Source organism: Sciurus vulgaris (assembly GCF_902686455.1).
Source record: "Sciurus vulgaris genome assembly, chromosome: 14".
Lineage (NCBI taxonomy): Eukaryota > Metazoa > Chordata > Mammalia > Rodentia > Sciuridae > Sciurus > Sciurus vulgaris.
This window is the reverse complement of record NC_136475.1, coordinates 10,281,008-10,305,569: the sequence shown is the minus strand read 5'-3', so window position 1 is coordinate 10,305,569 and position 24,562 is coordinate 10,281,008. Positions and strand designations below refer to the sequence as shown.

At 37.9% G+C, this 24,562-nt stretch overlaps 2 protein-coding genes across 9 annotated transcripts in view; one reads left to right on the top strand and one right to left on the bottom strand.

Annotated features, from left to right (window-relative positions):
• The window catches only part of MGAT4A (alpha-1,3-mannosyl-glycoprotein 4-beta-N-acetylglucosaminyltransferase A), an 86,245-nt gene that overhangs the window by 36,488 nt on the left and 25,195 nt on the right, over positions 1–24,562 (top strand). For 6 of the 8 annotated variants that reach the window (XM_079111333.1, XM_079111332.1, XM_079111334.1 and 3 more), the window contains 2 exons: positions 1,562–1,702; positions 8,898–9,031. In XM_079111333.1, the coding sequence (XP_078967459.1) occupies positions 1,562–1,702; positions 8,898–9,031 (275 nt within the window). Of the gene's footprint in view, positions 1–1,464; positions 1,703–3,291; positions 4,761–7,823; positions 7,946–8,897; positions 9,032–24,562 lie in introns of those variants that run through there. The other 2 variants (XM_079111338.1, XM_079111339.1) reach the window with 2 other exon arrangements.
• On the bottom strand, positions 21,385–23,303 carry LOC306644403 (coiled-coil domain-containing protein 126-like). Its single transcript, XM_079111355.1, has one exon. The coding sequence runs from the start codon at positions 22,756–22,758 to the stop codon at positions 22,336–22,338; it is 423 nt and encodes a 140-aa protein (XP_078967481.1). The 5' UTR covers positions 22,759–23,303; the 3' UTR covers positions 21,385–22,335.

Here is a 24,562-nt window from a genome sequence, read left to right as displayed (position 1 = left end):
CTTTGAGCTATTTGGAGCAATTAGTGGTCTTAAATCTGAATTACGGCAAGGGAGACACATGCTTTTATAACAGATACTTTTGGGAGTAGCTGACCTGTTCTCTGAGGACATCAAGCGGGGGAGATGCACACAGTTGTCTTTGCCGAGTCCTGCTCTTGTTCTGCAATTAGACGGATACGTGTTTATAACCAGTTGGCTCCAGATTTGTGCCGTCTTTCCAGACTAACATACTTTCTCATTGCCCTTCTCCTATTCTAAAAAGAACTGTGAGATCCTTTCATCTTGAAATCTACCACCTTACCTTATTTTTTAAGTTTTATGTTTCTTGCTTCCCCTATGAGTTTGTCAGCCACAGTAATGCTTATAATTATCAAATGGTATAGATGAAAAATAAACTTATTTCCTTTATCTTTTTATACATATTTTCTGAATTACTCTTAAGATTATACTGTGAGCATTTTTACTATTATTAACTATATTTCAAAATGCCATTTTTAGTAGCCATGAATATTCAGCAGATCAAATACCATAATATAGTATACATTTTCCTATAATTAATCAAATGTTTTTTCCTGGGTTGTTTTCCCCCAGCTTGTAACTCTGTGATGAACATCTTTGTCTATTAATTGATTACATTTCTGGTAGCCCTTATGTTTTTAGATTATGACTTTCAGAAAAACAGGATCTGTGTTTTGATGACTGTTGATTTTCAAACACATTGGCATCATTCCTGGAATCAGATAGAAAACCACTGAATATTTGTTGAATACATAAAAACTAAATTCTTAAAAGGGAAATTACTGAGTAATAGGACAGAGTGTTTCAGGGCTTTTGAACCTGTTTTAATATTATTTAATCTGCTAATTTAATAGGTAGAGATGACATATTGTAGTTTGTAATTGTTTATCATGAGATTAAACTTGAATTTCACATATTTGTATTTGCATTTCTTTTGTGAGTTTTTGGTCTTGTCATATTTTTTAATGGAATTGAGACTACAAGTGCTTCCTGCTAACTTCCTTGTTTAAAAGGTTAACACCATACTTTAATGAAAATATAAAACAGTCTTGTGTAATGGAAACAAGTTTTTATTTTATATTATGTTAAATAATTGGTTCCTCTGATTGAAACCGAAGCATTTGAAAGTCATGATACATTCTGCACATTCTCAACTTGTGCTGTTTAAATTATTTTACCTGTTTTTTTTTTCCAGAAAAAATAAATCATGTAAAACTTTGATAAAGTGTTAATGCACAGTGAAGGTGAAAGTTGTCAGTGGTCAGGGTACTTGGCACTGGTACATTCTCCAAAGTGCACAGCACATTTAGTCTGTTCAGTGAGACGGACACAGTGCAGAGGGGTAATTGGCGTTCCACCTGCCCTTGTCCTGTGGCAGACCTTGGCTTCATCCACCTATTCATCTGTATCTTGACTCTTGTTGGGAAAGTGTGCTTCTCATTTTAGTTCTGATTCTCATAAATTTTTACTGCTGTTTTTATAAAATCATCTTCTATGAGTGTTCTAAGGTGTTCTGTGGATTAATTATACTTCTGTGTTTCAGGTAATACCCTAAAGCTACTAAAGGAGTTAACGAGCAAAAAATCCCTTCAAGTGCCAACTATTTATTATCATTTGCCTCATTTATTGCAAAATGAAGGTAGCCTTCAGCCTGCTGTGCAGATCGGCAGTGGAAGAACGGGAGGTATGTTTATTTTGTTACTTCTTAGTGTGGTCGTCTGGCTGGTTGGAATTGTGACTTGGCATGTTTTGGCCACGAGCAGTCTGGCAGGTCAAAGAAAAAAATTCTTTGTGTGTGTACAGTAACTTGGGACTTACACCACCAGACTCCATGTTGAAAGAAGCTGGACATTTTTCTCTGAAGACGAGAATAATACTGCAGAAAAAGATCAAGGGAAATCTAGTTCATGCAGACAAATGTTTAAAGCTTTGTGATTTTTCTGTTTTAAAAACTTGGGAGGTAGAGAGATGACTTTTCCCCTTGTGTCTTATTTCAACTTTAATAGCTCTAACAGTCATGCCAGGAAGATGATTCTTTTGTCTGCCCTACTTTTTCTTACTGAGATGTCGGGGGCCAGTCCCTTTTATGTAACTTACACGTATAATACTTATCTATTCTACTTATCTGAAGTAATAGAAATACTTCAGATACTTCAGTTGTTTCTTTTTATAATATACCCAAAACATAATTTATGATTTTTTTTTTTCTTATTTTGCTAGAACCACCTGAACTGGTTGGATTTTTCTTACAGGACCTGCTTACTGCTTTCCTACTTTTATACCTCCATTTTGACATCGTTAACCTTTTCTTTGTAGTTCTCATTTTATATTTTTAAGAGACAGGATCTCACTGTTGCGCAGGCTGGTCTTGAACTCTCGAGCTCCTGCCATCCTCCTGTTTTGGCCTCCCAAGTAGCCGGGGCTAGAGGTGTGCGCCTCTGCACCTGGCTCCTTGTAGATTTGGAATGCAGAGACTAAAATATTATTTTTGCTTCCTTACAAATCTTAAAGTGACAAAATGATTGCTTTATGGATATTGAAATTCAGTTTTGTGTGAATGTTTTTCGAAAAACTGATTTAGTCTGCTTTTGATACAGTAAGAATCTTAAGTATTTTCCTGTCCTTTTGTTTTTGGTCACATTTTTTTCTCATTGTTTAGTCTGTTACAATAGCTTTTATATTCATCTTGATTTAGTTCTACATCTTTCTAATTTATTAAATCATTTAAACATGCTATCTTCCTGAGGAGGTGGAAACTCTTAAAATATCATGTTCAGACTCATTTTTTTCATTTTTTTTATTAATTTGAGAAATATTGAGGCCAGGAATTCTACAGGTACCAGATATATAAAGATGAACAAAATGTGTAGAGTACTCTAAATTGATTTTCTTAGAACACTGTTCATTGTTTTTTGAAGCTGGTACTATACTGCTCCCTTCAGCAGTCTCTATTTGGACAAGATACCTTAATCAATTGTGGGTTCATTGGTTTAGACTGCAGATTCATTAATAAGAGGAATGTAAACAAAAATAGAAGTGTTTTTAAAGTCATTTAAAATTTTCAAAGTCTCTGATAGGTTCTTTTGTAGTAGCCTGTTCTTATTTTATGAATGTGATGTTCTCTTCCTTTGGGAGGTACTTATTCCATCTTATTTGTTACACATATTTATTTCTTTACCATAATGAATGCAATAAAATCTTGTCAGCCAACTTTCCAACAGTTAGCATTCTTTTTTCGCGGCTTCAATCTTTTTGAGATTGAACCCAGGTGCTAAACCACTGAACTACATGTTCAGTCCTTTTTATTAAAAAAAAAAAAAAAAAAAAAAAATTTGTCTTAAACTGGGTGTGATGGTGCATGTCTAAAATCCCAGCAGCTCGGGAGGCTGAGGCAGGACGATGGGAAGCTCAAAGCCAGCCTCAGCAACTTAGTGAGACTCTGTCTCAAAAAATAAAAAGAACTGGGTACGTGGCTCAGTGATGAAGCACCCCTGGGTTCAATCCCTGGTACAAATAAAACAAAAAATTCTTGAGACAGAATCTGGCTAAGTTCATGAGACTGGCCTCAAACTTGGTGATCCTCCTGCCTTAGCCACCCGAGTTGCTAGGATTATAGGCATGTACCACCATGACTGGTTCAGCAGTTAACATTTTTATAAAGCTGACACTAATTTTGAAAGACAGAAAAAGCACACAGCTTGGAGTTGGGGGAATGTACCCAGATTTTATGAAAGAAATTTCCTTCCTGAATTCTTAAGCAATGATTCTTTTGTGTTTTCACAGTTATAGAGCCCTTTAAAGGTTCCAGGAAAGCTGTCAGCCTCTGCTTAGAAAAATGCATAGGGAGAAAACAATTTTGTACATAATTTTTGAGATCTTATGAAACCCTCAAACCTATCTAGAGACTTATATTAAAAACTTCTGTTTCTGAGATAAAAGAAAAACTGCTGCTTGCTAAAAATTCTGTTCTTCAGTGGTCAGGCTGATGAATTGGGGAACTGCACTCCACAGCAAAGCCTTCCATGGCTGCAGGAGTACAGTGTTTGGGGTTGCTGCTGACCCCCAGGAGAGGGTCAGGGATTCTTCTGTCTAGGACAAATAACTGCCTGCCCACCAAGCACCACACCTACATCTTCTCACAAAGATTTGCAAAAGCAGGACACAGAAAACAGACATGGAAACTAAAATGGGTAGAAAGGCATCTTCTGCAAGTAGGAGTCCACAAAAATCTAAGATCAGCACCATGAATGATTTAATACAAAAAAAAAAAATTGAGATTGTAGAATGGAGTGTGATTTAAAAACAAAACACAATCAGCGTGTTTTTAGAGAGATGCAAATAGAAAACTTGCCCATAAAATAATAACTATTATAAAATAAGTAGAAATCTTTGTGGTTTTTGTTTCAGTGATTTAAAATTTCCATCTGGAGTGCCTAATGAGTAGATAGAGCTGAAGATAAAATTAGTGATCAGGAAGATTGAGCTGTTTAGTTCTTTTAGAATGTAGCATAAAGAATGGAAGTAGATAAAAGTTCTAATATCCATCTGATAGGTCTTTCAGAAGGAGAAAAAAAAAGAGTGTAAAGAGAGGAAATAAATAAGTACTAGAAGAACATTTTCTGGAATGGAAGAAACACTCAGGTTTTCATAAGAAGGGCCCATTCAGTGAAGAGCATATGGCTGATAAGACTCTCTTCAGGTTATCTACCAAAATGGTGCTCCCGGTCGGTAGAGGGCAGCAGGTAATTCCTTTAAGTGTTAGCTGAGGTCAAAGTCCACGAGCACCTGCCATGTGCCAGACACTGGTTTACAGAATTGAGTGTGGTTCCTGTTCTTGTTGCACTTGAGCATAGTTCAGGATATGTGCATTAGTCAAATAATCCCTCATACAGATTGCATAATTACACCTTTAGTAATGTAAAAGGATGCTTTGAGAATGTATGAAAGGGACAGATGACCTAATGAAGGGGTTTAGGGAAGTCTTAAAGATACATGACCTGAGACCTGTAGAATACATAGTTAACAGGTAAAGATGAGCATTGGTTTCTTGTTGCTGCTATTAACAAACTACCCCACAAACTCAGTGACTTAACATAAATTTATAGTCTTACAGTTTGGGAGGTTAGAAATCCTAAAGTTAAGGTGTCTGGGTATGTTCCTTCAGAAACCCTATGGGGTCATCCCTTTCCACCATTCCTTCCACTGACTGACTGTGTTCCTTCATGGCCCCTTCCTTCATCTTTAAAGCCTTACCAATCTTATGACTGTATTTCAGATTGTCTAGTATATAATAAATTTTTATGTGCACAATTATTACTTAAATTGGAAATATAGTCCAATGCTTTGGTTCTATTTCTCTTGGGTTCCTTGGTTCTTCTCTCTAAAAGGATGATCTGACTGTATTCTTCACTTTGCTGACATATTTCTCCTGAACTCTAACCCCTTAGAACACACACATTTCCTATACTGTAGTGATAGAAGATGATAATGTCAAACAAGAACAGACTGGGTTATGGTGTGGTATCCACCAACCCCCAGATCTCAGTGGTTTGCATAGCAAAGGTTTGTTTTTTTGATGATAGTACATGTCCATTGTGGTTAATGGGGCTTTGGGCATCATTGATCACTTAGATCCAGGCTGACAGAGCAGTTGCCATCTTGAATGTAACTGGCCAGCCTGAAGGATTTCAGACTGCAGAACGTGCTCATGCTGATGACTCTGAACTTATGTTCCATCTCCTTGTTGTCCCCAGCCATAAGGGGACCAAAAAAATGCAATTTCATCATGGGCCCAGCAGACCGGGAAAACTGCATTTTTTTTTTTTTTTTAAATGTGGTCACTTTTTGAATTATCACAAGCATGGTTAATCTAATTCTGCAAGTTTGACCAAAATTAGTACTTTCATTTTCAGTATATTTTGGAGTCCTTAAACTGAAGAATTTAAATTTCAGCTCCAAAACAGAGTATATTTGGGGAAAATGGCTTAATCTCAAAACTTGCCATTTTAAGCTTAGATTAAACCAAAACAGAAGCAAAAATATCCCTAGTTAGTAGGGAATAGACACTTTGCATTACTATTTTATACCATGTTTGTCTGCATGCTCTGGATCAATGTGTTTTGTTTTTCCATAAATGAAGTTTTTGAACTCCTTATGAGTTGGCCTTGCCTAGCTGTTACACTCTTAATCTGTATTTAAAATATTTTTCTTTAGATTCTAAGGTTGAATATATGGAAATTTACTTCCAAGGTAACTCATCCTGTGTTTTGGCATCTCAAAGTAACATCAGAATAGAAATCTGGATTTGAAGCCCTCTCCCCTCAAATGTGTTTGTTGTTCTGAGTAAAAGATCCCTTCCACTTCCTGAAGTCATCCTGGATCCCTCCACTTCCCCCGTCTCCTGAAGACTCTCTGGTGAATGTCTCCAGGCTGCATCCCAAATCCATCTATCCATTCATCTTCAACTCTTCAAACATTCTAATGAAACCACCATTTTTCCCTTTAATTAGTGCAGTAACTTCCTAACTGATCTTTCCAAAATACTCTTTAATAATGCTGTTACTTTCCATAATGTTTGGTAATCTCTTAAGATTACAATTGGATAATGTCACTCCTCAGCTTACAACCTCATAATGGCTTTCTCTTTGTTCTAGGAATTATGGCTGGATTTGTTTCTTGTGATCTGACACCTAAGACTGGATCTAGGCTTATTCTGCTTTAGATACATTTTCGTTCCTGATGTTTCTTTACTATGTCAAGATCATTGTGTCTTCTCTGCCATTTCCTCTTCTGGAATGTTGTTCTGCATCATTAACCAGCCCAGCTGAAAGCACAGAGGCCTCTTGTGACCACACTGTCGTTAGAAGCACCCTCCATTCCTCATGCCGACAGTGTCAGATTTGAGTTTGTACAGCAGGCACCATCCTCTTTTCCCCTTCAGGAGCGTAAGTTCTGTGAGGACAGGGAGCTCGTTGTTATCATTTCTCAGGTCATTTGTGCCCTGGAACGAGGGCCGTCCCTTAACACCTTTGTCTCTTAGTATTCTTACCTGCAAATCATGGTGGTAGACTAGTTGACCTATGAAAGTGTCCTTCCAATTTTAGGATTCTGTGAATTTTAAGTATTTCATAGCATCTTCAATTAGTTATTCCATAATTAAGACTAGATTAGATTATTTTTAACATCTGTAAGGTACTTCTCTGTTGATATATAGCACTCAGAATATTAAGACTGTAAGATGTGATTTTTAAAAACATCAGAAATATAGTCAGTTGTATAGCATGACATGTGTTCCTCAAACACCACTACACTGTGCGGAGTTGAGCAGTAGGACGAGAAGAATGGGATTAGGATCACAACACTGAAAAAGTCATACGTAAAAAAGGTTAAAACCTAATGAAGATGATAGCACAATTTTGTACATGTTAAGTGATTAAGTAATACATAAATACTATAATAAATATGAAACTCTGCCTGAAAGGGACCTGCAGTTTGCTGCAGGCTGTAGGAGGGTTGTAGCTTCCAAGTTACCTTAATTAACTGGTACAAGTTGTTTTATCTGAAATCTGAGGGAAACCCCTAGTGTGGAAGGGTGTGGTTGACAGAATGTGATAAACTGAGGCAGCTGGTAGAGATTTGAGGTGCATGCATTTTGGTTTTTCTGCGAAGTTAGGGGTTGAGTTTCCTGAATTGGTTTAGCCTGGATATAGTTTTCTTTCTTTGTTTTAGTACTAGAGATGGAACCCCGGGTTGTTTAACCACTGCCAAATCTCCAGCCCTTTTTATATTTTTTTATTTTGAGACAGAGTCTCACTAAGCTGCTTAGGGCCCTGCTAAGTTGCTGAGGCTGGCTTTGAACTTGCAGTCCTACTGCCTCAGCCTCCTGAGCTGCTTGGATTACAGGCATGCACTATGGCACCCAGCCTGGGTAAGTTGTCAGTTGTTCACCTATGAGAGTCTCAGGAGAAGTTGCATATAAGCAAATGTGGAATTCATGTTATGCCCATGTTGATCCCTAATAAATTAATCATGTAGAAACAAATCTGCAATCAAAATAAGCAGTTTAGTAGAATTGACTATAATTTTACCCCTTAAAAATGTTGCACAGATACCGGTAGCATGCAATGTTTCCCTACACTCTTATCCACATACACGTAACCATGGTATCATGATCATTCACATACACGTAACCATGGTATCATGATCAAAGCAGGAAATTAACATCGACACCCCACTATTAACTAACCTTGGCTCTTATTCAGATTTTGCCATTTTCATTGTTTTTCTGTTCCAGGGTCCAGTCAGGATTTCATATATCCTTACAGAGTCATGTCTTCTCAGTCTTTTCCAATCTGGGACAGTTCTTTGTTTTCCTTGACCTTGACGCTTTAGAGGACTGGCTGGCTATCTTGTGGACTGTCCCCACAGTTTGGAATGGTCTGATGTTTCTTTTTGGTCAGGTTGAGGTTATTCATTTTGGCAACAAAACTACAGAGATGGTACTGTTCCCTTCTCAGTGCATCATGTACTTGAAGTTGATATGTAAGACATTAAATTTTAAGGCATGCTTACTGTTTCCACTTTTTAGTCGTATAAAATTTTTCTGTTTATACTTTACAGCCATTCATTTTTAATGTGAGGTTTAATCTCTGATTTTTACTGCTTTGACATTACACACACTATGGTTAAGCCATGTGGAAAGTATTATACATTATTATAGGTATGTCCTTGTATCCTTTGATTAATTTCTTTCTGAAATTGAAACTGAATCCCTCAATTATTCCGGTGAATTTGAGGCATTGTATTTTCAAAATGGTAGTGTTTTTCTATATTTTCCTTGTAAAATCTTCTTATGTAATTACTATATTATTTTGTTTCAGTTTCAATAGTAATGGGGATTCCCACAGTGAAGAGAGAAGTTAAATCTTACCTCATAGAAACTCTTCATTCCCTTATTGATAATCTGTATCCTGAGGAGAAGTTGGACTGTGTTATAGTAGTCTTCATAGGAGAGGTAATTATTTGTTTTTTTATCATATATAATTTAAGAGTGAAAACTATAATTGAATATTCAGATATGCCTCGTAAGCATTTTTTAAATGTGCTGAGTAAAGGTTAGGTAACTTAATGTAAGTCTTGTGTGTTGTTTGCTCTAATTTCTCCCCTGCAGTTAAAAACCAGGAATAGTGATCTTCATCATCAGTTGGATAATATTATACACACTGAATATAAAAGCATGAATCCCCATTTCTAACTCTGAAACCTAAATTTGGAGTTGTGAAACCTAAGGAGGGTTTAGCCTAGGCATAACCCCAGCCTAGAATAAACCCTGTGGACAGCCATTATATTATAGAAAAATCATTTGAATATATTTCTTCAATTTTAGTCTCCTCAAAAGATGTACAGAAAAAATAAATCTTGAACAGGTTTTTCTGATATCACAAAGAACAAGTGCCCTGGAGTAAATGTTTCCTTGATAATCATATCAAATTTCACCTTGGAAAAGGCTGGAGGGGTAGTTTGCAGGTGATAGCTTGCCTAAGCATAAGGCCCTGGGTTTGATCCCCCAGCCCCACCCTCAAAAAAAAAAAAAAAAAAAAAGGTAAGAAAAAAGAAAGGGTGGTGCAGAAGATGGTTCAGACATAGTATAATTGTGTTCTTCTGGACCTTGGATTCCCACTTTTTCAGAGTTCTCTGTCTCTTGAAACAAAAATAATCTAAATGTTTTCCTTAAAAAGGTAATATGCACACTATTTAGAACAGTTGCATAAATGTATAATGAAAACTTGCCTCTTTCACCTCCATGTGGATAGAACTATAAGTATTTTTAAATGTATCTTAAGGAATTTTTCCTATGGCTTACACAAGGAGTAACACATCTGAGTGGATTATTCTATACATATACATATTTTAATATCATGAACATCTTTCCTTGCTAAAAAGATTAAAAATCACAACATTTTTTATGACTTAAAAATATTCCATTGTATGGTTTTAACATGAGTAATTAAAATTTTTTTTTTAGATATTGGTAGACCTTTATTTTATTTTCATGTGGTGCTGAGGATCAAACTCATTGCCTCACACATGCCAGGCAAGTGCTGTACCATTGAGCCACAACACCAGCCCCATCATTACTAATTAAAAAAAAAATTTTTTTTTAGTTGTGGATGGACACAATACCTTTATATTTATTTTTATGCAGTGCTGAGAATTGAACCCAGTGCCTCACATGTGCTGGGCAGGTGCTCTGCCACTGAACTACAACCCCAGTACCTCAGCCTGAGTTATTGGATTGATAGGCTGTTCTGAGTTTTTGCAGTTATTAGCAGTACTGAAATAAGCGTTTCTGTAAATAAATTGTATACTTTTATAGTTGCTGACTTGGAACTAATTTCTAAATACAGATTGCTCACTCAGAATCTGTACACATTAAAATATTCATACATAGCCAACATACCCTGCAGAAATTGAATCTGTTTATCTCTCTTCCAAAGTCTAAGAGCTATTTCTCTCTTCCTGTAGTTAATACTAGTCTTTAAATATTTTTGTCAATTGGATGGGTTGAAAATAATACTTTGCTTTTGTTAATTTGGATTTCTTTACTGAGTGGGATTAAATGTTGGTTTATGAGAGTTTTTTGATCATTTGTATTTATAATTATTTTATAAGCTTTGCTTTTTTTTGCTTGTAAGTTTTGATTCGTAAGACATTTTCACATATGAAATATTTTCTCATTTATTTCTATTAACTTATGATGTTTTGATCTGTTACAGAAGTTTTATATTTTAAGTAACCAGACTGGTCAATCAAAATGAACTTGGTAATAGCTATTAAAATTAAAAGCATATACTTTAACCCAACATTTTGCTTCTGAAAGCAGATCCAATAGAAATGTTTGCATAAACAAATACATTTAAGCACATGAACATATTTATGTAACTTTTATATGTGTATTAATTAAATAGGTAAGGAAAATGGTCTTCTATTATATACCTGAGACTTTCAGTAGCAGGGAGAATCTTGAGAATTGGGATTATGGACTGATGTCACTTTGTATTGCATACAATTTTGTAAAATTAGAATTTATTTACTTACAATGGTACATGTTAATATTTAATTGCAAAAAAGCCTTAAACTGTCAAAGAATCATTCTTACACACTTGAAAAATGATGTTCAGTCTACAGACAGAGCCTAGTGTCCTTATGGGTTGGAGACCCCCTTCTTACCATGATGATTTATCTGGATTAAGATGCAGTATCATGGGGCTGGGACTGTGGCTTAGTGGTAGAGTGCTTGCCTTGCTTGTGTAAGGCACTGGGTTCAATTCTCAGCACTGCATATGAATAAATAAAGATAAAGGCCTGTGGACAACTAAAAATAATTTTTAAAAGATGCAATATCATTGGATTTGGAGCCAGAGGGTCTGTATTCTGGACTGGATTCTGCTCCTTTTTCTTGCTTCCTTGAGCCTCAGTTCATCTCTTCAAAGAGAACGATGCTGTTGACTGTTCTGAGTTCAGCAGAGGCACTGCAAGATTGCACAGGGAAAACCTTGTAAACAGAAGGTGCTGTGCAGATGTTGGCAGTGTTCCCATCTCTTAATCATTTCTTTTCAATGCACTGTTTATATATCTTCAGAATTTCAATCAAGAAAGTCTGTCCTGAAATAAGAATTTAAGAGTTCACTGAATTGCCTTTAGTCAGTTTAAAATTATTATTAATCACAGTGTTTGATTCTACCTTGATGGGTAGTTCGGTGGACTGGGTGCTAGTGACACTAGGAACCAGGTGCATGCTCTGTGGCTTTGACCGTGACCTACATGTGGGGTGGTTTCCGGCTTGGGGTTCAAGGCTCTTCCTGAGCCTGTATTTCCAACTGCCTACTTGACCACGTTATCTGAGTGTTAGCTCCTAACCTGTCCATAACTGACTTTCCCAAACTGCTGCTCTTCTAGATCTCCCGTCTGCTTAGGAAAGGATCTTTGTATAGGGTGTTAACAGGCCTGTGCTGCGGCCATGCTGCTTCCAGTTCATGATACAGATCCACAGGTCGTGTGTTCTCAGTCATCTTTGTGTGGTTCCAAAGTCTGAGATGCTGCTGCAGCTTTGTCATAACTTCATCCTTCAACTCCCAATTTATCTTCTTTTGAGAAACCATCCTGAGTCTCCCATTTGAAATCAATCTAGGGTAAATAGGCAAGCATAAATATATCTTTTACAGACACTTTGAGATAAAGCAGGAATTTATTTAAAGGCATGAATTCTCTCTCATCCATTTTAACATTTGAGGAGAAAATCAAGAATGAAAAAGAACTGGAGAATCACATAAATAGAAAATAAAAATAAAGGGTTGTCATCTTTTCTTCCCCAAATGATCCTCCATTCTTCCTATTCTTTTTTGCTTGAAAGGGAGGAACTAGGAGATGCCTCTTTGGAAGAAGAGAGAAAAGTAATTATTTGCTATATTTTTTTCCTTTGATCCTCTTTGGTCATTTCACCTTTACAGGTTCCTTTGGCATGTGATGAGACATTAATAGAACACAAAGTTTTACATGGTTGCATTATTTGAAAGTTACTGACCCATTCTGAAGTTGAGAAGGGGTTGACAGGAATGAATTCTAGCTCCCTTAAGGATCCTTGGTAGGATCCAAGTATGCTATTCAGATTTTAAGATTGTCTCATTCTTATGTTTATTTTTACTTAGAGTTTAATTGATTTTTATATCCTAATACCTCATTTTTATGTATTTTATGCTCTTATTGTATATAGAGTTTTTCTTGTTTGTCAGTTTTACCACTCATGATCATTTTTTGTCAAAATATTTCTCTTGAGTTTACTCTGAATCATGGCAAAAAATTTTTTCCCACCCCATTATAGTATTTGGGGAATCCTCTACCTTACAAACCTTGGTGGGATGAAATGCCTCCTGTCACTGTGAAAAGTAAAAATGCCAAATACCTGTTTTACCAGTTCATGCGTGTGAGCTGAGCCCAGCCACTTGCACATCTCATCTTGTACTTGGGAGCTTTATCATTTTGAGATGACACAGAAAATTCAGAACAACAGAGGCATTTTTAGGAGTAACAGGAGTTTAGCAAAGTGGCTGAATAAAGGATCAATTTATGTTCCTGTATGCCAGTAGCATAAGGTAACATAAAAGGGAGTCAGAGACAGTGAACAGTCATTCTGGTGATAGACAGTGGAAGCAGCGTCTTCCCAGGGATCATGGGGCAGGCGCAGAGACATCCAGGGAGAGGGCGGTGTTACTGAAGCGTTCTGTGATTTTGTGCTGTGTTCCAGATGCTTTTGCACCTTCCTAGCCTGTTCTTCAGCCAACCTGGGGGTCGTTTGCATTCTCCCAAGTCGTCTTTCAGTAAATCATTTTTCTGACTATTGTGCCAGAGTCATTTCTTTTGGTTGTGACTAAACTCCTGGTACAGGTTGTATTGTGTTCCAAAATACCCAAATTCTATATAACACCACCAGACAGGCAGTGACTAGAGACGCTGGAGTAGGTGTCTACATGAGTCTGAATGATTGGAAAGACATGAAATTAGTTTTTTAAAAAAATTTTCTTTAGTCATAGATGGACACAATACCTTTATTTTTTAATGTGGTGCTGAAGATGAAACCTAGTGCCTCACACATGCTAGGTGGACACTCTACCACTGAGCCACAACCCCAGCCCCGATAGCATGTCTTACATCATCCTGCCTTCATGTGTTGAGATTTGCCTAGAAACATTTAAAAGCCCTTGTTTAATTTTTAAGTTCTTAACTAGAATTAGAGTTGATGTTCTGTAATGACATTACCAGCTTCACTTTTTAATCCTACTTTGAAAGAATTTTTGACATAAAGTTGCAAAATTTGTACAGAGTTCCCAAGTATCCTTCAGCCAGTGTCCCCAGATAGTAGCATCTTACATATGTGGAATAAAATTATCAACACAAGGAAGTTAAGCCAAAGTGTTACTTAGATTTCTCCAAATGTTCCACAGATATCCTTTCATGACCTTGACACTCCTGAAGAATACTGGTTATTTTGTAGAATGTCTTTGAGTTTGGGACTGTCTGGTGTTTCCTCATCATTATATTCAGGTTGGACCATAGAAGTGAGGTGGTATTTTTTTTTCAGAGCCTTGTGTTTAAAGTCACATGATGTTGATCTATCTCATTACTGGGGATGTTAGCTGTCCTCATTTGATTAAGATGATATCTCCCAGTTTCTCTACGGTGAAGGTACTGTTTTTCCTTAGGTAGTTACTAGCCTGTTTTGGAGGTGATACTTTGAAATCATGCAGATATCCTGTTTCTCATAATAACATTTTGCCAAGTGAGTATTCTCATTATTGTGTCTACCAAATGGTGATTTTTCTAGTTTCATCATTCAGTTTCCATTTAATAATTAGGATTCTGTTAAGGGGAACTGTTCTTTTTATTTTGTCACTTTTATCAGTGTTGAGTTGTACATAGTAAGTTTTTATTTTGTTCAAATCATTCCCAGTTTGGTCATTAGGAGCTCATTTTGTGTTGGCTGCTCTGTCCTCCTGACATGGCCCCATCATTTCCCCTACTTTCTAGCAGCTTCAGAGTTCGAGGCTAGTGTTATATTTTCCCTGCACCCGTCTTGAAACCAGCCATTTCTCAAAGGAACCTGATTCTTTTTATTGGATAATGAGATTAAAAATCAAGATCTGAGTACTAGGGTGCTGGCTGCTGCTGAGGGATCATTGCTTCTGACCCTTTGAGTGGACAGATGTGTGTCCGTTTAGCAAAATATTAGAAATCATGAGTTTCTAATGATACCTGATTCCAGTCTGGGAGTCCATTCTAGTCTCCCCCCATCCCTTAATTTTTCAACTCTTCTCCAACAGTGAGAAACCCAGCTCTTCATAATTCCATGTGTCTGTGTCCTTTGACATCCTTAGTGGACATACAGGAGTTTTTGTTTTGTTAACCCTACCCCTAGAATAGCACTGCCCAGAGTGAAATATTTGCCTGCAGTTCATTCATCTCCGTCTTACAGTACCCAGAGTTCTCTTTTCCAGAGTCCATTGGCCTGGTTCTCTCCTGCGCCACACTCTTCAGTGACTTTTAATGCTATTCTTTGGTAATGGACTTAGATTGTTAACTATTCGCTTTATGTCGTAAGTTTTGCACAGTGTTGGCTGTGCAGCTCCTACTTCAGAAGATTGGTTGATGTTTTCTTTGTGGCTTAAGAGATGCTCTGTTTTTGTGAGTGTTCCATGTGCTCTTGGAGGTATGTTACCTGTTCTCAAAATTCAGATCAATACATATCAATTATACATGCCCTGTTGTTTTTATGCTTCATATGTCCTTATTTTTTTCCACTTGATGAGTTGTGGACTCAGGAATTAAACATCTTCTGCTACTATTTTTATGTATTATAGTTTTTGTTTTGGAACGGTATTGTTGCTTGATGCACGGATATTTATAACTTCCCTTAATTGTCACATACACCTGCTGGCATTTTAAAGTGCCTTATGCATCATGTTAATTTTGGGGGTCTGAATTTGCCCTTACTGGGTGACAGTATTGTGTCTTACGCTCTCCTGTGGTTTGTGCTCGTGTGGTATTCCTTTGCCAACCCTTTTGTTTTCCTTTCTTTGTAAATCACTGTTTTACAACCTAGAGTTGAATTTTGCTTTGTGATTTAATTTAGATGTTTTTCTTTTCTTATACTAGATGAGTTTATATGTATGACAGTTTTGGTCTTAGTTCTGTCATTTTATGTGATTTCTTCCCTTCTATAGTCTGTTGTAAGATTTTCATTGTATGTTCTGTTTTGCTTTATTTTGTATGCTTCATTTTTCTGGTATTTGAGAAAAGTTTGTCTTTTTATGCCAGTGATTGCCTTTGTAGCTATAACTCTACTATAACCCTTCTGTTTTCTTAGATGGTATCTATGGCTTTCTGACATGGGAAGTAGTGAACCAGGTGTGTTTCTTCTTTTCCTATTCTTCCCTTCTGCTTGATTTATCAACTATCTTGTCTTAGACAGTGTTTACCATTGTACTAAGAAATAGGCTTTGGTGCCTGACATCTATCTGATACATCTGCTTAGTATCCTTTGGCTGCAGGTACTACAGATGAGTAGCCTTTTCCCTCTGCTGTCCTTGCCATTTTTGCTAGATTCACTAAGTTTTTTCCTTTTTTACTTATTATTTTGTGTGGTTGCTGGACTGGTTCCCTTTTTATGACTCATCATTGAAAGAGATGGTTTTTTAGGCTACTGGCTTGCTAGAAGATGAGGGGACAGAGAGTGTTCCGGACTAGTTGTTTCTGTGAAATAAAGACTTAGTCTTCTTCCATGGAGCCAGACTGCATCCTGTAGATCCAGCTAGTCTGTGTGGTTCTTTTTGTTACTTCTAGATATTAGAACCAAGCTGGATCCCTTTCAAGCTTAAGGATTTCAGTTATTTTTCAAAAGTAAGTTTGCTGTTTTTGTGTCTGGTTTTCATGGACAGTTGTTTGTGGTTTCTACACTTGTTCTAAGTAGGTTAGTCTTCTGTAGTCAGACATCTTAGTTCGCTTTTACCCAGGTTTGGTTACTGGATGCTTTTGAGCTTTTTTCTACCTGGAAGCACCTGAGGAGTTGAGTAGTCAGAGTGGCCCTCGCTGTTGTCATGTTTTCTGAAGCCCTCCTCATTGCCTGTTAGACTTTTTTAATAACAGAATAAGTTCAGATTTCATTCTAAGTATTCTCTCACTCACTGAACAAGTGTTGTTGAAGCGCTCAAATGAGGAAGGTTCTGGAGATTAAAAAACAAACAACCCAACTTTAAAACTCCATCAGAGAGTAGATGGTGCTCCTGAAGAATACTAGTTTTTCTTATCATTGGCTTTATTTTGTTTTTGAAGAAAAATTAATGTGCACATGGCTGAAGAGAGCAGTAGTCCTGCAAAATTTGTTATGCTGAATAGTCTCATCTTCACCCTCACCCCATCCCCCTTTCCTCCTCCTCTGTTCAGGTCTTTTTAGCCCTACCAGGTTGGAAGGCAGGTAAAGTAGGAAAACTCCTTGAGACTCTGAAACTTTCTATTTTCTGTTTCATTAATTTCCACTGTAACATTAATTACTTCTTCCCTCCTCCCTGCTTTTAGTTTTGCTCATCTTTTTCTAGGCATTTGAGGTGAATGCTTAGATTATTGGAGATCTTTTTTCTAATATAGGAAATTTAAAGCTATGAATTTTCCTCTAAGTATCATGTTAACTGCATCTCATAAGTTTTGATATATCATGTTTTAATTTTTATTCAGATCAAAAATACTTTATCATACCCTGTAATTTCTTATTTGACCCAGAGGTTATTGTGCTATTAAATTTTTATCTGTTTGAGGACTTTCCAAATTTTCCTGTTACCAATTTCTTATTCAACTCCATTGTGGTGAGAGAACATAGTTTGTGTGATTTCAGTCCTTTAACATTTAGCAATACTTGTTTATGGCCCAGTGTGTGATCTGTCCAGCCAGGTTCCCTGTGCTTTGGAGTGGATTCTGCTGTAGAGAATTCTGTAGATGTTGGTCGGACCAAGTTGGCGAACTGTGTTGTTCAAGTCTTCTGTACACTTGCTGATTATCTTCTATTTTTTGTTTCTAGTCTTTATAGATCATTATAGGTGCTTCAGTAGTATTTTTGGCCTGTAATTTCCCAATAGCTAGATTTTAAGATGTTTGTATATGCATTGGTCATAAATCACACAAGTGACTATTGAGAAGAAATTGCATCTACACATATTATCCCATAAAATTTTCTGGTGATTCAACAAGTATTTTCTGAAAGAGTGGTAAATGTTAAGCATATGTCTAATAAAACAAAACCTCTGCCCATTGTAACTTATAGAGAAGGACAGAAAAAAATTGAAATTTGCAGTATGTTAGATGTTAGAGAGCAGGGTGGAGGATAAACTGGTAAGGAAGAAAGGGGATGCATGGTTGTCCAGTGCGGGGTTAGCAGGGAGACCTGAAGGAGGCAGGACAGAAATGATAACAGCAGAGCGCTGTATATGCAGAGGCCCTGAGCCAGAGCATTGCTTGGCACATTTTGCAGAACAGCAAGGAGAGGCCTGATGGACTGGGTGGAGGAGGCAGGGGCCCCACTAGTATGGGGCAGTCAGAGAAGGACAGGCTGGGCCAGACCACATATGACACTACAGTTCATCTTAAGAACTTCGCTTTGCTGTCAGTCAAGGGGAAGGACAAACTTTGTAAGGGTCAGTGGTAAGTATTTTAGACTTTGTGGGTCATCCAGTCTCTTGGAACCGTTGAACTCTGCCATTTTAGAATGAAGACAAGCCATGGATGGCATGCAAAGGAACGGGTGGAGTGCAGGAACGGGTGTGAGCCCTTGCGGCATCAGGCACCAGCCTCCTAGTTAGCAGCCGGAAAGCTATGCAGATGTATTACAAATGAAGAAGTAATTTTTTTCTTTTGTCTAGCCCTTCCTTGAACTTCCTCTTTCTTACTATCTTTCAACCATTGACCATTTTGGAAACTTGGCTAACTAAAATATTGTGGCATTTGTTTGGCTTTGTTGGTGTGCCATATTTAACTGGAAGTATAAAATCAAGCATTAAGTGGGTAGTAATAGCTTTTCTTTGGATCCTAGGGAAATAAAATTTATTGTGAGCTGCCAGCCCCATTTTGACACATCCCTATCCTTTGAATCCTGCTAATCTGTTACATGCACACATTGTATTTCTGGAATTCTTGGTGGTTCCTTATTAAGTTAAATGACTTCTGTTTCTCACCATGGTGGAGTTAGCAAGAACTGGACTTCCTGATGTCAGCAAGTAGAAGGCTGGACAAAATATGTGAATCAACTGTTCTCAGACACTGGATAGCAGACTGCACAGGATGTGGTTGCTTGAGAGAGAGAGAGAGAGATCACCATGCTTATCCCAGTGTTCTGCCTGGATACATTCTCTGTCCCAGTGTAGAAGGGGCACCAGACAGAAGAGCTGGAACTGCAGAGCACAGTTCTAAAGGGGAGAATGCTGCTCAGAAAATGACACCTTTGAGTGTTGGCCGTATTAGGTCCCACATGGGGAATGCCCCAGGGCTGGTGAAGGAACAGTCAGGAGATCCCAGGGAGCCTGACATCTGTGCAGCCATGGCAAAAAGTCTTTGGGATCACTCTTCAGGAACACCATCCCTCCTTCGGAGTTTTCAGTGTTCATTTTGTATATTTAGGTGCTTTGATGTTGGGTGTGGAAACACTTAAAATTATATGAATTGATCCCCTAACTGTAGAATGTCGTTATAGTTTATTAGTCTATTTGTCTGATATAAAACACATCTGCTTTTTTATTGGTTTCCATGAGAAATCTTTCTCCAGCCCTTACAGACTGTGTGAGTGTCCTTCAAAGTGAATTAACTCTTGCAGGCATAGGGTTGGGTCTTGGTGGTGGTTATTTTTTTAATCCAGTCACTATATTTTTATTGGAGAATTTAATCCATTCACATTCGAGGTACTTACTGATAGGTAAGGACTATTGATTGCCATTTTGCTGATGCCTTCAGATTGTTTTGTAGTACTTCCTTCTTGCTGTTTTCCTCTCTGGTTTGGTGTGCTGCTATGCTTGAACACTTCTGTTTTGGTTGTGTGCTTCCACTGAAGAACTTTGCTTTGTGAGGCTTACACAGAGCAACCTAAACCCACAGCAGCCTGTTTCAGGCTGACTATGCACAGCTCTGCTCTTATTCCTTCTATCACATTTTATGTTTTGGGTATGAGAATTTATATCATTTTTCAAAGAACCAACTTTTTGCTTTGTCAAGTTTTTGAATTTTTTTTTGTTGCAATTTCATTCATTTCTGCTCCTGTAGTTGTGACTAGTTTTGTCTTTTAACCCTTGTGCTAGGAACAGACTTGCTATATACACTTTGTCTAGAGTACTCTGAATATGGCGGTTTTCCTTAGATCATTGAGGTTCATGATTTCATATGTGTTGTGTGCTATTTAGAGAACTTTTGTTTCAGCTTAAACACTCCCTTTACCCAGGGAGCTCCTTAAAGTCAGGTGATGAACTCCCTTAGTTTTTGTTTATCCAGGGAAGTTTTTATTTTAGAAAGACAGTTTTACTGGGTAAGGTATTCTTGGTTTTTTCTTCAGTGTTTTGAATTCATCATTCTACTCTCCTGTCTTCCAGGATTTCTGCAGACATCTGGAGGTAGTTTCATCGGGGGCCCTTGATATGCCAGGAGTTTCTTAGCCTTTTTGCTGTGAGAACATAGTCTTTGATTGATTGATTGATTATTGTGTATCTTGTTGAACTCCTTTTTGGGTTAAATTTTATTGGAGAGCTCTGTGCTTCCAGTGCCTGGTTGTTGGCATCTACCCCCATATTAGGGAAATTTTCCACTATATAAGTATACTTTCGGACCTTTCTTCTCTTTTTTTTTCAACTTCTGCAACTCCTGTTACATGAAGATTTGACCTCTTGAAGTTCTCTTTTTTCCTCCCTCCCTGCCCCCTCTCTTTTTTTTTTTTTATGTTAAAATTTCTTTTAATTATTTTTTACTACTTATTAAGTACATAACCACTACTTTAAAAATGTATAACACTTTGTAAGTACAAACAATATATTTTATTTCATCCCTGAAAAAAAAAAACAAGAAACAAAAATGTCCACATCTCATCAGAGAGACCAATTATTCCAAACTTCACCTGGCGATGGTATACAATTAATCTCTTCATATAAAGGTACAGAAAAGACAGTCTGGAAATCATCTTTTAAACAATACTTTCTCACATTTATTTTAACAAAATATTATAATTATTGTTACTATTTGTGGTAGCATATTATAATAATGAATACAATATCTAAAACTAAATTCCATATAGCCTAAATCTAGAAGCTAGCTGCACTTTAGCAGGTTTTACAGAGAATAAATACTATGACATATAGGGTACCATATAGCAATTAGATTTGCTACAAGGGAAATTTAAATAAAGGTGTACTTCATTCTATACTAGAATTACCCAAGATTGAGATTTCTTGTGCTGTACACAGTAGCTGTTTCACTGAAAGGATAGCCAATCTTTATAATTTAAATTAAATGTTCTTAATTATTTTAAGTGGTCATTATATAAAATGAAAACCTAATTAAAAAGTTTCATAAAGTACAATACTCTTATATAACATCAAGTAATATTAACATTTTCTAAGCAATTTTATGCAGCACAAACACCTTTATTATACATATCTGGTTAAAAATCCTCAAGAGTCCCCTTCTCCTCACCAACATAACAAAAGCAAAAATCACCCAAATGTGGAAATAATGTGCATTCTGGATCACATAAATACTCAAGGGATTAAATGCTTTTTGTTTGTTTTGTTTTGTGTAGACAGGGTCTCACTATGTTGCCCAGGATGGCCTTATACTCTTGATCCTCCAGTCTCAGCCTCCTAAGCAGCTGGGACTACAGTTAAGGGACACTGCACCCAGCTAAGGGGTTGAACTTTTAAAGCAACATTCAGATATGTGAAATATCATGAATAGTTATTTTTAATTTCATCATAAAAATATCTCTTATTCTTTAAACTATATGTAAGAAAATTTTAAGTATGAGATTAAAGAATACTATTTTAATGTTATTATTAAATTGCCCCCAATGTTAAGAATAGCTTATGGACAGTGACTGCTACCCATTTCAAGATTATATTCTTACAAATGTAATTTTTAAAAATATACAATAATTAACCTTCAGTTATTTTGAAGGATAGTGCAAATGAAGACATTCTTTGGGTCATGATTTCAAAACATTATTTTCAACATTATACTTCCTTTCTCTGCTCATAAGCTTAGTTACAAAATATAGTACTGGAAGTAAAGCACATTTTCTAATAGCCTTAGTCCAACAGTTACATCTACTGAGAACAAGTGACAGAATGATTCAATAACAATATTCTCCACTTGTCTGAAAAAACAAGTTATATACTTAAATAAATATTTTATAGAAATGAATATGTCTTTAGTGTTTTTGTTTCAGCTTGATCTCAAACAAAAGATTTATACAAGATCACCTACCTGCTTATTACTACATTAACCATGTTATCGAATTCCCTTTAAGGATATAATACAGCATTGAAGAGACTTGCTTGACAGCAAACTAATAACATTTTAAAATTTTATATACAGAATTAAGAGTTTCATGAATCTAGCACACTCCTTGAAAATACACATGGAGTTTTTATAAAGTATTATTTTGTCCTAGCCAGAATTAAAAAGCTTTTCTGCAACAGGATATAATCCACAGTGGATGAAGCAGCACAGGGTGATCTTCAACTGCTATCTAATGCTGCCTGATGCATTTATCCTTTTATTTGTGGTTACTGGCACCAAATTCCCACTAGTACCATTGGTTGCGTTGGTGGCAGAGCCATTCACAACAATATAGTCGACTTTGTTCTCCAGCTTCACCAAGCGTTGCAAAATATCATCCAAAAGGACAGCAATTGTTCTTTTCAGATCCGCATATCCTGCCATGGAAGCACCATTCTCAACATCCACTGTGTTCTTATTTTCCTCTGCTAGAGCTTTAACGTATCTTTTGCTTAAATCTGGTATCTGTTCACGTAACTTGACACTGCTTTGATGTCGTGGTTGTTGAAAAGTATAATGCAGTAACATCAATCCCCAAATGAGTCCAAATACAAGCAATAGTAAACTCAATTTCTGGGACATATTTTTTCTTGAGATTGTAAAAAACATTTCTGATGAAGCAAACAGACTTGACTGAAAAGCAGTAACTGGAGACGAGCCGCCAATCAAGACTTTTAAAAAAAAAAAAACTCTTCTAATATTGTATAATCTTCATCTTCAGCAAGGTTGCCTCCACTCATATAGACTCTGTAAAACAGTAACCCAGGAGATGAGTTTTGAAGAGCGAGTTTAAAAAGAGCATCTGACTTCCTCTCTCGCTCCCAAAGTGGAACAGAACTGAGCTGTCAAAAACAGAACAAGAAGTGAGAGCGGCTGCTGCCCCGGCTCCCCATCCCCGCAGCTCGGGGCTGAGCCCGCCCCGCTCCGCTCACGCAGCCAGAGCCACGCTCGCTTCTCCGCCCCGGGCCGACGGGGTCGCGGCGGTGACATCCCGGGGGCAGGGTCGCGGCCCGAAGGAAGGGACAAAGAGCCTTCCCCGGCGCGGCGGGGGCTGCCGGCCCGTCCCGACGCCGTAGCCGCTGCAGAGGCCCCGGGGGGCCGGATCCCGGCGGGGGCGCGGCGGGGGAGGGGCGGCCCGGGCGGGTCCGCGGAGACGCCACCTCCCCGCGCTTCCCTCTCGCCCCTCCCCCCTCTCTGTTTCTCTGACCAAGTAATTTCAAATGTCCTATCCTTTAACTCACTGATTGTTTTGCTTGATCAAGTCATAGCTTTCTGTTGAAATTTTTAGTTCAGTCATTGTAGTCTTCATTTCCAGAATTCCTGCCAGGTTATTTAAAAAAATTTCTATTTCTCTATCAAAGTTTTTGCTTTTTTATGTATTGCTTTCCAAATTACATTTGATTTTCTAGCCCTATATTTCTGTGGTTTACTGAATGTCAGTCATTTCATATATTGCCATATCTTTAGGGTCCATTACTGGAGATATATATATCCAGGTGTTATGATTCCCTGTGCATTACTTCGTGTACATCTGAGGAGACGGCTCCCTCTTCTGGCCTTGTAGTCATTCTTTGGCAGGGCCCATCCTTCTATTTAGCCTGTGATTCTAGAGGGCCAACTGGTGAGAATGCTGGAGAGGCAGAGCTTCTAGTGAGCTCTCTAGTTGGATGTGGTCCTGGCTGGATAGCATGGTGGCTTCTGGTCATGCCAGTCAGGGATGTCCTCCCTAGTCAGGCAGTTCCACTATTCAGGATCTGTTGACGGGCAGGGCTACCGATTCCAAGGTTAGGCAGAATTGCTCTTTAGGATGAGTGGGATCAGAGGCTTTGCTCCTTGGAATGCATGATTGAAGACTGCCTCCTTATCAGAACGGTGCCACAGAGTGGGCTTTTGGCTGAGTTGAGGGACTATTTGACCTCCTGGGTCAAATAACCCTACCCCCTGAGCTTCTTCACAATATGCCGACCCTGTCCAGGAAGGCCTTTGGGGGATTTTGGCTGAGTGGAGCCAACACTTGACTTCCTGGGTCAAGCAGGTCTAGCCCCTATGTTCCTCTGAAGTGGCAGAGGTGGGTGTTGTGCTTAGGCAGGTTCATTGGAGTGGGCTGAGTCTGGGCTGGAGGCGGCCATGGAGGGGCTCAAGCTGGGTTGAACTTCCCGCCGTGCTGCTGAAGGCATGTTCAGCTTCGTGGAGCTGTGAAGTTGACCTCAATCAACTTAGAACATTTTCATCATCTTACAGAGAAACTCGTAGCTGTTACCCATTCCTCCTCCTCTTCCCCCAGCTTTAGGTAACTGCAAATCCCCTTTCTGTTCCGACAGATCCTTGCCCTTTATAGGCTGTTTCCTATAAAAGCAGTCGTACAATGCGCAGTCCTTCGTGGCCGGCGTTTCCCACTTAGCATGGTGGTTTC